The sequence below is a fragment of the Procambarus clarkii genome, chromosome 52 (assembly GCF_040958095.1).
Source record: "Procambarus clarkii isolate CNS0578487 chromosome 52, FALCON_Pclarkii_2.0, whole genome shotgun sequence".
Lineage (NCBI taxonomy): Eukaryota > Metazoa > Arthropoda > Malacostraca > Decapoda > Cambaridae > Procambarus > Procambarus clarkii.
In genome coordinates, this window is record NC_091201.1 from 2,290,298 (window position 1) to 2,305,265 (window position 14,968).

The window sequence follows — 14,968 nt, forward strand, 5'->3', positions numbered from 1 at the left end:
TTTGGAGAGGATCCAAGTATTGTGGTGGTAAGTTTGGAGAGGATCCAAGTATTGTGGTGGTAAGTTTGGAGAGGATCCAAGTATTGTGGTGGTAAGTTTGGAGAGGATCCAAGTATTGTGGTGGTAAGTTTGGAGAGGATCCAAGTATTGTGGTGGTAAGTTTGGAGAGGATCCAAGTATTGTGGTGGTAAGTTTGGAGAGGATCCAAGTATTGTGGTGGTAAGTTTGGAGAGGATCCAAGTATTGTGGTGGTAAGTTTGGAGAGGATCCAAGTATTGTGGTGGTAAGTTTGGAGAGGATCCAAGTATTGTGGTGGTAAGTTTGGAGAGGATCCAAGTATTGTGGTGGTAAGTTTGGAGAGGATCCAAGTATTGTGGTGGTAAGTTTGGAGAGGATCCAAGTATTGTGGTGGTAAGTTTGGAGAGGATCCAAGTATTGTGGTGGTAAGTTTGGAGAGGATCCAAGTATTGTGGTGGTAAGTTTGGAGAGGATCCAAGTATTGTGGTGGTAAGTTTGGAAAGGATCCAAGTATTGTGTGTGTGTGTGGGGGGGGGGTAAGAAAGGCCGTAAACTCAACTTCCGTGATAAGTTTCGGGCTGCTTCAGTCTGTTGTTTGTTGGTGTTTAGCCCTGTCTTAGCCGCGGGGTTGTGGAGGTAGAGTAAATGTCCAGAGGTAGTGCCAGGGACGTCATGTCATCACAACAGTAATGTGAGACTTGAACAGTGCGTGTAGACCTGTTGTGGTGGTGCTGGTGAGGCACGAGACCCGACGTGTACACTACACCTTGTGTGTGGGAGCTGTGTCCCTGGGGGGCGGGCTGCAGTTGTTGCACCTGCCCCCCCCCCCTGGGGGCCAGTTTCACGAAGCAGTTACGCAAGTACTTACGAACCTGTACATCTTTCTTCAATCTCTGACGGCTTTGGTTACATTTATTAAACAGTTTACGAGTATGGAAACTTGCCAATCAACTGTTGTTATTGTTATAAACAGCCTCCTGGTGCTTCGGAGCTCATTACCAGTATAATAATTATAAACAAAGCCGCCAAAGATTGAGAAAAGATGTACAGGCTCGTAAGTGCTTGCGTTTAATAAAACTGAGAGGAAAAGTTAGTGCCTTGAAAAAAATATGGCTTAGAATGTCACATATATACTTATTTAAAAGCGAAATAGTGACTATAAGCATAAGGCACATATGTGACTATAGTCATATATGTGCTGTCTTGTGCGAGAGCTGGCTGTAACCACGGGAGTATATAGTAGTTATTTCCACTGCCTTTATTTGTATTTATTTATTTATATATGCAAGAGTTCTTTCATTCTTGTACAGCCAGCAGCACGCATAGTGTTTCTGGCCGGTCCTTAATCCTAATGTTCCCTGGAACACGACCCGCCATATGGGTTAACAACCAGGTACCCATTAACTGCTGGGTGAACAGGGGCGTATAGTTAAGGATTGGTGCCCAGTCAATCCTCCCCGGCCAGGATACGAACCCCGGTTAAAGCGTCCCACAATTTAAGAAGCAGATGAGAAGCAACAGGGGCGGCGGTCACTCTTCGTATTAAATGACAAACAGTTGGAGAGGCGGGGCCCAGGAGCTGAAGCTGGGTCCAATATAATGTGGCAGGTAGCTAGTGTTAGGAAGACTAAGCCCCCGCCGCCACTCGTCTAGCCATCAACACGTTATATACAGTAATTACTCTATACACTCCATATATAACCATCGTACGCACATAATGGAACCTTACATTGTATTGTCCATATCCGCGGCACATTGTAATATATTAATTTAATTGTATATACTAATTCTGAGACATGTAAAGAAAATTATAAAATGCAGAGATGACAAAAAAATAAACTCATCTAACACTCAAACCGCAACTATAATAATAATAATAATAATAATAATAATAATAATAATAATAATAATAATAATAATAATTTATTTAGGAACAGTACATACATAGTTGCAGAGTTACAGTACAAACATTGTGTTAGATTTATAGCTAGAGGTAGTACATACAGTACCTAAAGCCACTAGTACGCCAGTACAATCTCCAGTCATGGACGGGAGACATCTCCCGTCACGCAGGATGCAGTCGCACCTCCACAGATCTCCAGTACCAGCTCTTGATACTGGTAATGGCTCAAAAGGGCCACCACTTACGGGCTATTCATGCCCGTGCCACCTTTTGGGTGGCTTAATCTTCATCAATCAATTCATCAATCACTAGTACGCATAGCGTGTCGGGCAAGGAGAGGGGGGAAAAAACACTTAGACTAAAACTTAATAGTAATTGAGCTTAAAGTATAAATTGTGCTGAATGAAAAAAAAATAATAAAATAAAAAAAAACGGGGGGAACATGGTAGAAAATAGCCAATATACAAGTTGGTCAACAAACAGATTTTTTTTTTTAATAGTAAGACATGGGTTGAGATTTAGAAGTAAAGTAGGTTACATGGAGTTAATCTACCTTACTTCTGAATGTCAACCCATGTCTTACTATTTAAAAAAAAAAATTCTGTTTGTTCCAACTGTATTGGAATAAGAAATTATACGTTTATTTCAGGCAAATCAACAATCCTCAAGAGCAATGGGGGGACCTCTGACAAACTGCCGGCTTCCTGTCCCGGTCGAGGCCACTAGAGAGATAGTGGTCTTCAGGTAAACTGAGGTAAAGTAGGTGAGAGTGCGGCACCACTGTAGGACAGGTGGCAGCAACGCACGGAGTCAGCTGACCAGGGGTAAACAAACATGGCGGGCCACAGTAACGTCAACAAACTGGTCTTGGTGAAGAAGCTGCCTGACATTGTCGCTCATGTCCAGCATGTCCTCAGAACAGACTTGGAAGTTAACAATAAAGGCTTCTCTATCCTGCTGGATGACGGGAGGTTAATAATAACAGTGTGGGTGAACAAGAAGGTCACCTCCAAGGTTCTCCCGGACGTGTCAGGGTGAGTGACGGTAAAGTGACACGCCCACTCTCAGATAAACATATAGGTTTACTCATACAAAACAGTATTTAGAATTGTAAATTAGTACATATAGATTTAGTTTTTATTGTATATTTGTGGTGACTTATTCTCGGCGTTATGGTAATGTATAGTATTATAACATTTATACTAACAACTATTAGTTAGTCACTGTGGTGTAGTGGTAAGACACTCGCCTGGTGTTCCGCGAGCGCTTTGTCATGGGTTCGTATCCTGACCGGGGAGGATTTACTGGGCGCAAATCCTTAACTGTAGCCTCTGTTTAACTCAACAGTAAAATGGGTACTTGGTTGTAACAACGATTCTTCGTGGGGATCGTATTCCAGGGACCTGCCCGAAACGCTACGCGTACTAGTGGCTGTACAAGAATGTAACAACTCTTGTATATATCTCAAAAAAATATACAAAATGAATATTCATAGGTTATATCACATCATATACATTATACATGAGGATTGAACCCAGGATCCCCAATTGTGAGTCGAGAACAAAGATTACTGTACTACAGGAGAGTTGTTACAATAAATACTATAGTATTTTAAAACTTTAAATAACAGTAAACACAATTAGCTGATTTATGATGAAAGCTATATGAAAGATTTACGGTGTTTGGTGTCTCAGATACATAAATAACTGCATAATGTCAATTGGGTACTTTTCTTTATCTTCTTATCTTCAATTTGTTAAAGATATTACAATATATTATTGCATTTGGATGGTTATTCTATAATTCAGGACCCTTTACTTACATGGTTTTTATGCTTGGTTAAGTCAGACTATTAGAACATGGAACATATATTTGTTTCTCGTGTCATATCTGATTAATTAAGACCTTTCGTCTCGTGTATAATCCGTTTGTTACCACTCACTGAATGAGTATCGAGTGCATTATAAACTAGCCACTGTTAGCAGCAATAGTCAAATAATTATATATTTTAAATTGTTCCACATATTGTTCGAACAGGAGAATTATTATACTAAAATAAGGGAATTGTCTACAGTGCATGCTGGCAACGTGGATGTGAGAGTGAAGTAATTATTACCTGCCAAAATGGAAGCCTGATCCGGTATTCTGTGCACTTTGATACCGGTCTATCCTGCTCACTTCAGTTATCTGCTCCATCTCTTCTCTCCCTCATCAGGGAGAAAGACTCAAGTAAGCTTTCCTGAACATTTTAGTTAATCCATAATGCACAATAAGGCACAAAAGGCTCGAGCTTGTTACGTCATAGTTTTTGCAATAGCTTTGTGTTATACACATATTTCTGTGGTTTATAATAAATCATTGAACAGTATAACTATCCAACATTGTACAATATAACTATTTTACATTGTACACTACACTTTCTTACATGAAACATATGTTTTATCACTGCCATAGTATAGTTACTATGTACTGTACTTGTGTCTACTGTAAAAAGTAGTTAAATGATAGTCATTGATGGTTTGTCATTGGAGGGGGTGGGGTGACCTTTATAAATGGGTAGCTTAATTGTAGCAAAGGTTATCTTTTGTACACACCTAGATGTGTTTGCACTACAAGTTCCATTGAATCTTTAGACTTCAAATAATGTTACTTGGGTATCTTCATTCACTTTGTGCACATATTGCCTCATTTCAAATTAATCACTTCAAAATTCCTTTATACTGTATTAATCCATACAATGTTTAAAACTTTTACTGTCAAATTGATTATCTGCATCCCAGGTTATCTTGAATCCATGAATACTTGATAATCTTTTAACTAATTTTTGATCATATACAGGCATACGCTCAATTCGTAGCCCAAGAGTATGGGGCCACACAGAGTACTTCATTCTACTACAGCCTCAAAGTGATCGTCTAGTGCTTCTTGCCACCAATGCTGGAGGCCGCCCCTCAACACAAGGGGTTCTTCGCACTCCACCTCTTCGTACAGCACATCTCTACAAAAATATGATCTTGGCACAGCCTATAACTGGGACTGATTTATGTATCCTTTTCATTAATTGCTTTCTATTTTTATATGTCACTTCTTTTGGCTGGTAATATATTATAATACTGTAATACATTACATGTTGAAAGTAGTAATTTTAAGTATTTTTCAACTTACAGTGATGCTTTTATATTATGACGGACATAACAATATGGCATAATAGTGGATTTTATTTATATTAATTACATACATTTAGTGCATGATACAATGGAAAATTTGTAGGTTAGAAATACAGTATACAGTACATTACATAAACGCACAAATACGCAGAACATTTCAGTCATAAAAATATAATCAGGAGATTATTTGAAAGTTTAAAGGGATAATAACTTAAATGAGAAGTATGAGAAGCAAGTTCACATTTTTTCATTATTAAAGAGATTTAGCAAATGATTTACAATTTTTAAGTGACATTTAGAAACGGCAGTTTTTAATAATACAAATATAGTAACTAGTGTTCACAATAACGGCAAAATACAGGTTGATATGTAGGGTGAGAAAATGTGAGCAAAATTGGTTACATAATGTTAATTAAGTATTTCTTAGTTTCTCTTCTAAACTGGTTGAGAGAAGTGCAGCTTTTAATCACAATTGGGAGGTCATTACACAGTTTAGGATCACTAATTTGCAAGCCACTTCTGTTTTGGTAGCCATTTCCGTTTTGGAATATCAAATATATTTGTTTCACATATGGTGCCTTAGGGTTCTGTTATAGCCCTCTAAGAAGCGTTTAAGATCGGGATTAGTACTGCAATTCAAAGTTTAATAGTTATAGAGTACACTTTTGTGTGTGCACAGTGAATTTATATTTTAACATATTCAGGGATTTCAGTAAAGGTGCTGAATAATGTTCCCAAGGGGTACATTATTGTACTTATAAATATATTTATGACAACTATTCTAGTCTTCTTGCTTTTGCTGATCAGGTTTTGAGGTATTGGTCTATGTACCAGTAGTGTCTGACACCCAATCCCTTAAGTCTCAGTTTGAGAGAGTTAATGTACCTAAGGGGCCACTATCTCTAGCATCCTTGGTGGGGGGACATGAATCTGATGGCTTGTCAAAGTTTTTCCCCATTATTCAGGATATTTTGGTAGCTGAATTTTAAACTGAAGTACTGTTTTGGCATTTATGGCTTTGGCAGATAGGCAGCTCTATAGTTTTATTACCCAATGGGTCAAAATGCATATCTTGTTTTCTTTTCTGGTTTTCAGTATATTAGTCATGAGACCCTCAACTCTTCTTGATATGAGAGTTGACTTAGTTCTGGGATAATTTTTGTTGCTCTGTGTTGAACTTTTTCCAAAACAGATATGTCTTTCTGAAGCTGAGGTCTTCAACCTTGGATACAGTAGTCCAGATGCGGGTTACCTTGCGATGATTTCAGGGGTCAACGTCCCTGCGGCCCGGTCCCTGGCAAGGCCTCCTGGTTGCTGGACTGGTCAACCAGGCTATTGGATGCAGCTGCTGGCAGCCTGACATAAATCACAGCCTGGTTGGTCAGGTATCCTTTGGAGGTGTTTATCCAGTTCTCTCTTCAACACTGTCAAGGGTCGGCCAGTTATGTCCCTTATCTGTAGTGGAAGCGTGTTGAACAGTCTTGGGCTTCTGATGTTGATAGAGTTCTCTTTCAGCGTACATATTGCACCTCTATATGTGCAGGGATTCTTTTTCAACGGGGGGTGTTCTGCACATCCTGCCATGCCTTCTGGTCTCATTTGATGTTATATCTGGATGCAGATTTAGGATCAGCCTGTCTAATATTTTCCATGTGTAAAATTATTATGTATCTTTTCTGTCTGCACTCTAGAGAATAGAGATTTAGGCATTTTAGTTTATCCCAATAGTTTAGATGCAAGTGCACCAGAGTTGTGCAGCTGAATAGCCACTTTCCTTTTCATGAAGTAAAAGGTTCAATTGATTATTCCTAAAGTTTGTTTGGATTTTTGTTACTGTAGCTCTTACTTTTTTTTTTTTTTTGAGATATATACAAGAGTTGTTACATTCTTGTTACTTATTGAGCAACATAAAATAACTAGTGGTTCATAACTTGTAGGCCCTTTTCATCTTTTCATCATCAATATTTTGCTTGTTCATGTTGTTTATATATATGATATGATGTATATTGCTATACCCTACATGTAAGGTCTTTCATTTTCAATACTGTACTGAAAAGCATTTGCAGTAGTCAGGGCATAGTAGGATGGCCTGCTTCTCCTGGCCCTAGTGTGCTCTATCGCTGGCACCTGGTGCCAGGCAGCATGCTCAGTGGTTCAGAAGGTTGGAGTGATTCTTGGCATTATTGTCTCCAAGAAATGTTTGAAGATAATTTTGCAAGAGTTGAGGTATGTTTAGCACCCTACCTCATTTATAGCTGGAACAAGATCCTGGCAGATTGATGATGTCCTGACAGGCCTAGTATACAAGACTAGGGAAGCTGTCATTGGGCTGCTCAGTAAGAGGAGGGTAATTTCACTCGGTGCTACATTCTTTATCACACTTGTGGTGCCATTGGCCTCTGCTTTAAACTTACCACCCAGGGTTTTGAATGGTGAGAGAGCTTGCAGCAAGATTTTTTCCTTAACATATTGTGTTAGATGAGTATGATACAAAGACCTGCAAGCTTATAGAAGTTGTCAGTCTTGGCTTACAAAGGACAGGATCAGAGATGAGAGAATGGAGTTCCCTTTCCTGTTCCTCAACTGGAGACACTGTTGCAATGGCAGACTCTGAAAGACGTCTTTATGTAACAAATTTTAGGCATCGAACATTTCTTGGGAGAAAAGGTGAGAATTACTGGTATTTATTATTATAAGGAGAAAGCACTAAATGAAGGATATTAAAGGATATGATGACAGAGTGAAGGAACAATGCCCAATCACTTAGATCATCTGGTATTGATTGCCAACCAGGCAAGAAATCAGGCCACTGCCTTGTGAAGCTCTCATGAGGCCATTGCCTTATGAAGCTCTCATGAGGCCATTGCCTTATGAAGCTCTCATGAGGCCATTGCCTTATGAGGCTCTCATGAGGCCATTGCCTCATCTATGTGGATAGACAAAGAGAGAAACTAAACTCTAACCACAAAATGTTTCATTGCCAAATTGCTGTGGAGAGCAGGCAATATGAAGTACTTCATATTGCCTGCTCTAGTACTGTACAATATGTACAGTACTATACTTTTATGTTGGAAAATAATAAAACTGTGAGAGTATACTTCTCTGGAAGGTGGACCATTTCATCCTGTGTAACTTCCCTGGCTAAGCCACTACAAGTAGTAGATATCAAACCAAGTAAATGTAGCATAGATTCTTATTTTAGACTGAATTAATACTGAATTAATTGGCTTAAATTGTGCAGAATACACCTTTTGCATGAGGCATATTATAAAGTGCCGTGGTTTGTGCAGTAGGCTCATGATCAGTTGGTCCTGGGTTTGTTTTCAAAGAGAGAAACCTCAGAGAATTTTTACTTGCACCTAATGCATCTTCACCTAGCAGTAAATAGATACATGAGAGTTAGTAGACAGCACTGTTGTGGGTCATGTCCTGGAAAAGGCCAGTCGTTAGCTAGGAGGGACCTCGGCAACCTTAATTGGCTTTCATGTCCCTGACAATAGAAACCAAATGTAGACAAAGATAAAAATATTTGTGCATGATAACTTACAGGTGGAGTGATCAGGAGCAGAGTGACTCTTCACCAGGTTATATGGCCCACAAGTCTTCAGCCATCAAGAATTGTGGAGCTTACCATAGGATTGTCCGATACTATCCTCACTGTCTTCTGTCGAACTGATGATGGAGACACAGGTACATCTATCTTAATTTTTTTGTTTAAACTGTAATGTAATTCTTAATAGTATATTTAATTACAGTACACTAAAAATTGTATAATAAGGGGGAACCTAAACTTGGTCTCTGATATTCACTTCCCATTCTCTTCCACTCCATTATCCTATCTCTCTCCTTCCCTTCTATATACTGCTTCTTCCTATCCTCTTCCTCCTATTGTTGCTGCCCCTTTCTCATCTTATTTACTTCCCTTCACCTTCCCATGACTTTCATACCCCTCCCCCCCCACAGTCACCAGTCCTTCTCCCTTTCCCTTTAGATTTTTACTGTACAGTATATTTGAACTCTGTTTTAATTCTTACTATTTAGGATGAAAACCCACATTTGTGTATTTGTGAAATTTATGTAAAGAATTTACACCAAGTCTAATGCACTCTTCTGAGTGCTTTGTTAAGGTCTGAGTACAGTATATGATTAGGATGAGACTTACATCGCAACATCTAATCTCAATTGATTAGCTGCTAAGGTGTAAGTCTCGTCCTAATCACATACTGTACTTAGAACTTAACAAAGCACTCAGAGAAGTGCATTAGACTTGGTGTAAATTTTTTACATAAATTTTACAAATACACAAGTGTGGGTTTTTATCCTTTGTTATTATGTCTGTGAGAAGACTTTGCCATTACTTATTATTATTATTAATTATTATTGTTATTATTGAGAAAATCAACAAGAGCGCTTAGGCGACTCGAACCCACAACTAGCAGATTGCCAGCCTCAACCTCTACCACTGTACCACCCTGACCTGTTACAATATATACAACCTGAGATTCTGCTGAATCGACAGAACGTCTGGAGGCTTCTCCTGAAGCCATACCAAGTTTTATGTTTAACCCCCAGGCACCCATTGTTGGTAAAGTAGGTCAACACCAAATGTCCCAACATCAATTACACAGAGAAATCACACAAACATAGTAAATATCTATGAGAAAATCAACTGGACCTGAACATATACAAGTCAGGATGGTACAGTGGTGGAGGTTGCAACTAGCATTATGCTAGTTATGGGGTTCAAGTCACCTAAGAGCTCCAGTCCATTTCCTCATTGATATATATATATCACATTAGTGTGATTTCTCTGCGTAATAATAATAATTTATTATTTATTATTATTATTATTATTATTTTTGAGAAAATCCATAGGCCATGTGCTTGGTCGGCCCATATGTGTATCAACAAACACGAGCACCGAGGCAAATTTTGAGCACCAATTCAAATTTTTCAAAGAAATTGAGCTCGAGAACCGAAAAAATAAAAAACAGGAGCATTCAAAAACCGAGGTTCCACTGCACAGCACTGCACCAATAATAATACTAATAATAATAAATAAATGGTAATCTACAGAGTAATCACACTAACATAACTGCATCAATGAGAAAATCCAAAGGACCCGTGACGAGGATTCAAACCTATGTGCTGTGTGTTCCCAAGCACACACTCTACACGACTAGCCCATGACATGGTCTAGTCATGGTCCTGGTCTAGTTGACCTCAGTTTTCGAATGCCTGTTTTCGAATGCTCCTGTTTTCAATTTTTTTGGTTCTCGAGTTCAATTTCTTTGAAAAATTTAAATCGGTGCTCAAAATTTGCCTCAGTGCTCGTATTTGTTGATATATGTATAGGTCGACTGCGTATGTGGCGCGCTTCAGTTTGCCAGTGTCTCTCGCCTAGTGATGACCACGCTTGAATTCTTTGTGAAGAATTTCATTGTTTTTGTGCCTTTTTGGTTTCTGAACATAAAAGTTCTTATTATATATCACACCATGGGTTCCAAGAAAGTCAGTGGTAAAGTTCAACCCAAGAAAATAGTTGAGGATGACGATAAAGGAAAAACAAGAGATTATTCATTGTGAGACAATATGATGTCTCACTATAGACGTATTAAAACATAGGGTAAAAAAGTGTCTATTGACAGATGAACAAATCCACAAGAGCTGTGACGAGGGTTCGAACCTACTTCCAAGAGTATCCCAGATGCTGCTTTAATCGATTGTGCTACGACATGGTTAAAAGAATTGCAACCAGAAGTTCTACTGCTCTTGTGGATTTGTTCATTTGTTGCATCACGTTATTGTGTTTTCTGTGTGTAGTGTAGTGTCTTTCTTAGTAAGACACGCAAGCAATGAGCCACAACCTGGTCCTAGTGGTATGCCTGCAAAACATAAGAGAGTACATACCCCAGAAATGTCGTCACTGCTGTTATAATGGAAGGGGACTCCCCCTTCCAAACACTAACACCTCTCCTCCTTCCCCCTTCCTCACTGTCTTCCATACACCAACAAGAGTCCTCAATAAAGGTAAGGTAACTATGAATATTATTTTGTATAAAATGTATTTTTTAGTTAATATTGTTTGGGGCGTGGAACGAATTAATTCAATATACATTGTGGGAAAATTCGTTTCGGTTTTAGAATTTTTGGTTTTCGAATCGTCTCTGGGAACGGATTAAATTTGAAAACTGAGGTACCATTATTATTTTTGACAAGTGATTAGTTACTTTAAGATTGCAAGTTAGAACTACAACATTTTTTGTACAGTTAACTGTAGCAAGGGTTTTTGATTTGTTCAAGTGACTGTATTGTTTGGTCACCAGACTGTTGGCACAATACAGTCTACAGTTGTGAACTTGATAGATAGTGAGTGTGATAGATAGAGTGAACTTGATAGATAGTGATAGTTGTGAGTGATAGAAGCATCAGAATTACTCTGTACATGCAAAGGGAACATCAAAGTGTTAGTCACATATTGCACCTTTTATTTGGTAGTTTGTTCTTGAGGGAGGGTCTTCTAGAGAAGCAAAATAGGCTATTTTCAATTTTTGAACTGTATAGAATACACAGACTAGCCACATCTTTTCTGTGTTGGAGAGACTACATGTATAGTACTGGGTCAAGTACATTAACTTTGCTTCTCAATAGATGGCAGATCTATCTTAAATTTTGTGTAACAACTTAAACCTGCAGTAAATCCTCCTCCTGGCCGGGGAGGATTTACTGGGCGCAAATCCTTAACTGTAGCCTCTGTTTAACTCAACAGTAAAATGAGTACTTGGTTGTAAAAACGATTCTTCGTGGCGGGGATCGTAATCCAGGGACCTGCCCGAAACGCTACGCGTACTAGTGGCTGTACTAGAATGTATCAACTTGTATATATCTCAAAAAAAAGTAACCCAAAATTAGTGGCAAGTACTCCATTCTAGATCTGATTTAGGAGTTGCAGTGTTAACACTCCTTAGCCTCTAGGCAAGATGCGCTACCCTTTATAAACAAGCTAGTTTCTTAGCATATTTGGTTGTAATGTTTGTCACATATTCTGTGAAGGACAAATTTTCATAAATTGCCACTTCTAATGATATAATTGAGGGATTGTACATCAATGTTTTCTTGTCTAGACTCATGACAGGATGACTTATTTAATGATGACCAAACCACAACTCAGAAGATGGAGAAGCAATGATGTTTCGGTCCGTCCAGGACCATAATCAAGTCTTGTGATAACTTTATCATCACACAACTTGATAACGTCCCAAAATGGTGTCACTTCTCCATCTCCTGAGTTGTTGTTTGGTCATCATTTCTTCAACTATGTTATTGTGATTCATTGTCTGCACAGCATTTATCTAGTGCTTCCATGAGATAGCTATCAGACATGTGGATATCTACAAATTGAAAGGGTGAGTAAGGTAAAGAATGATATGTGCATAAATATATCTTATAATTTTAAAGATTAAAAAAAAATTGTTTGGTTCCATGTTGACCTCTTCCAGAGACACAACACTACCTCAGTTTTGATGTGAGTTCAAGTAGCATCAGTTGCCACCACAAATTTGCTGAGCAGACTACAATCATTCCTGGCATAATTCATAACCTGCCTGACCTTTTTCTTGTTCCTGATGGTGTTGCAATGTTAATGGATGAGGTAAGCTATTAATTGAACAAATATTAATGCTCTGTAGCATGATAAATATTTTGATGTTCTTAATGCAAGTAGTCGGGCCTCCACTTCCCACTCCTTCAGCTCGACCAAAGCAGAGAAGCAATGCAAATTAAGGATCCCAAATTGTGGAATCACTTCCCAAATGTGACTAAAACATAGATCTCTTAACCAGTTTAAGAGAGACTTAAGAAATATCTAACATCATATAACAAATTCACTTGCATTTCCTCATCCTAAATAAGCCAATATTGTGTTTTTGTTGTAAATATTAAATACTATACCTGTTCTGTTGATAAAACTATAGCATTTATAATCAAGTAGTCTATGCCTTTCTTCATTAAGTATCACTTGTTAAATTTCTTGATTAGTCCACATGTGTTAGCTTGCTTCTTGCTTAGTATTAAGTGTTTACCCCTATTAAACCTATAAATTAATTGAATTTAATTACCTTAAGTCATGCCTGAAATACTTTGCATATTAGTGGCTTTATTAAGTGTACAAACTCTGTAACAATCAATTAACCACTGTATCATGATGATCTTTATATGTTTTAAATAAAAATAATAATAATAATAATAATAATTAATAATACAGTATTGCGTGTGATGGCACCAGTTCTATTGATTGTGCAGTTTATATAAGACATTCCTGTATAGATATTTTAAGTATTTTCCTCTTTGCTCTCCTGTTTCGTTCGAGGTGACTACTCTGCACCTGCGAAAGTATAGGACTGATCGGTGATGAAGATTTTGTTTTCTTACAGGAGGCATCAATTAGTAGCCTGGATTCAGAGTTTGACATTGGTGAGTTGCTGGGAGCCATGTGTGAAGGTCTTGATGAGCAGAATATGGCTAAAATATCAGAAGTTAAAGTGATGGTGGAGCAAGGTTAGTAAAGCTTTACTGTATATAACCTCTGCTTGCTAGTGGTAATATTGTTGAGCATGTAAATATGTAAGATATGTAATTATTAGATGCAAGTACTAATACCTTAATGAATGAAGAAATTATCACCCGGTAAATTGTTGAGAGCTATATTTAGAAAGACATTAACTCTGTTATATGTTAACATTAATGTTAATGTTAACATATAATGTTAACATTAACTTTATATTTAGAAAGACGGAGGCTGTCACAGCAAGGCTGTGACAGCCTCTGCAAGGATAGCCTCTGTGATAGCCTCTTAATAGCCTCTTGATACTCATACATTGACTCTTCACCTTGTAAGTTACAAAAACCTTCAAATTCGGAATGTAAATTTTTTTTAAGTGTTGTGGTTTCATCGAAGCATTATGCGTGTTAGTGCCTTTAGTAAGAATGTGCCAATTAATGACCAAAATCTATTACTGTATTAATTAATACAATTATGTTAATATAATATAATTGTTAATGTGTTAATTCCATTGTATCTTCTATTTATTTAAATATACAAGAAGGTACAATGGGTTGTATACAATCACCTTCTGTGGTTGATTGTTCAATAAATCACTGAATTATACATTTTAACAGATCTCTAACCCTGTCCATGGAGAACAGAAGAAAATGTATACCTATATGCTGGTTACCATTGTAAATGTGTGGCCATGTTTGTGGTAGAAAATAATAATAATAATAATAATACTGTAATAATAAAAGACCTTCTAGTACATTCTCGCACAGCCACTAAGGTAATGAAGATAGGTGTAGGGAGCAGGAGGCCAGATACAAGGTATCATCTGGGAGAGGAAATTCTTCAGGAGTCAGAGAAGGAAAAAGACTTGGGGGTTGATATCACGCCAGACCTGTCTCCTGCAGCACATATCAAGCGGATAACATCAGCGGCATATGCCAGGCTGGCCAACATACGAACGGCATTCAGAAACTTGTGTAAAGAATCATTCAGAACTTTGTATACCACATATGTCAGGCCAATCCTGGAGTATGCAGCCCCAGCATGGAGTCCATATCTAGTCAAGGATAAGACTAAACTGGAAAAGGTTCAAAGGTTTGCCACCAGACTAGTACCCGAGCTGAGAGGTATGAGCTACGAGGAGAGACTACGGGAATTAAACCTCACTTCGCTGGAAGACAGAAGAGTTAGGGGGGACATGATCACCACATTCAAGATTCTGAAGGGGATTGATAGGGTAGATAAAGACAGTCTATTTAACACAAGGGGAACACGCACAAGGGGACACAGGTGGAAACTGAGTGCCCAAATGAGCCACAGAGA

General features: G+C 38.2%; 1 protein-coding gene across 4 annotated transcripts in view; it reads left to right on the top strand.

The window, feature by feature from the left end:
• Nucleotides 1-2,673: 2,673 nt before the first annotated feature.
• Nucleotides 2,674-14,968, top strand: part of LOC123763782 (spatacsin) — a 91,071-nt gene continuing 78,776 nt past the window's right edge. Inside the window, exons 1-7 of one of the 4 annotated variants that reach the window (XM_069304261.1) lie at nt 2,674-2,955; nt 3,996-4,150; nt 4,760-4,966; nt 7,567-7,755; nt 8,638-8,778; nt 12,588-12,739; nt 13,521-13,644. In XM_069304261.1, the coding sequence (XP_069160362.1) occupies nt 2,756-2,955; nt 3,996-4,150; nt 4,760-4,966; nt 7,567-7,755; nt 8,638-8,778; nt 12,588-12,739; nt 13,521-13,644 (1,168 nt within the window). In that variant the 5' untranslated portion in view covers nt 2,674-2,755. The remainder of the gene's footprint in view (nt 2,956-3,995; nt 4,151-4,759; nt 4,967-7,566; nt 7,756-8,637; nt 8,779-12,587; nt 12,740-13,520; nt 13,645-14,968) is intronic. The other 3 variants (XM_069304260.1, XM_069304259.1, XM_069304258.1) reach the window with 3 other exon arrangements.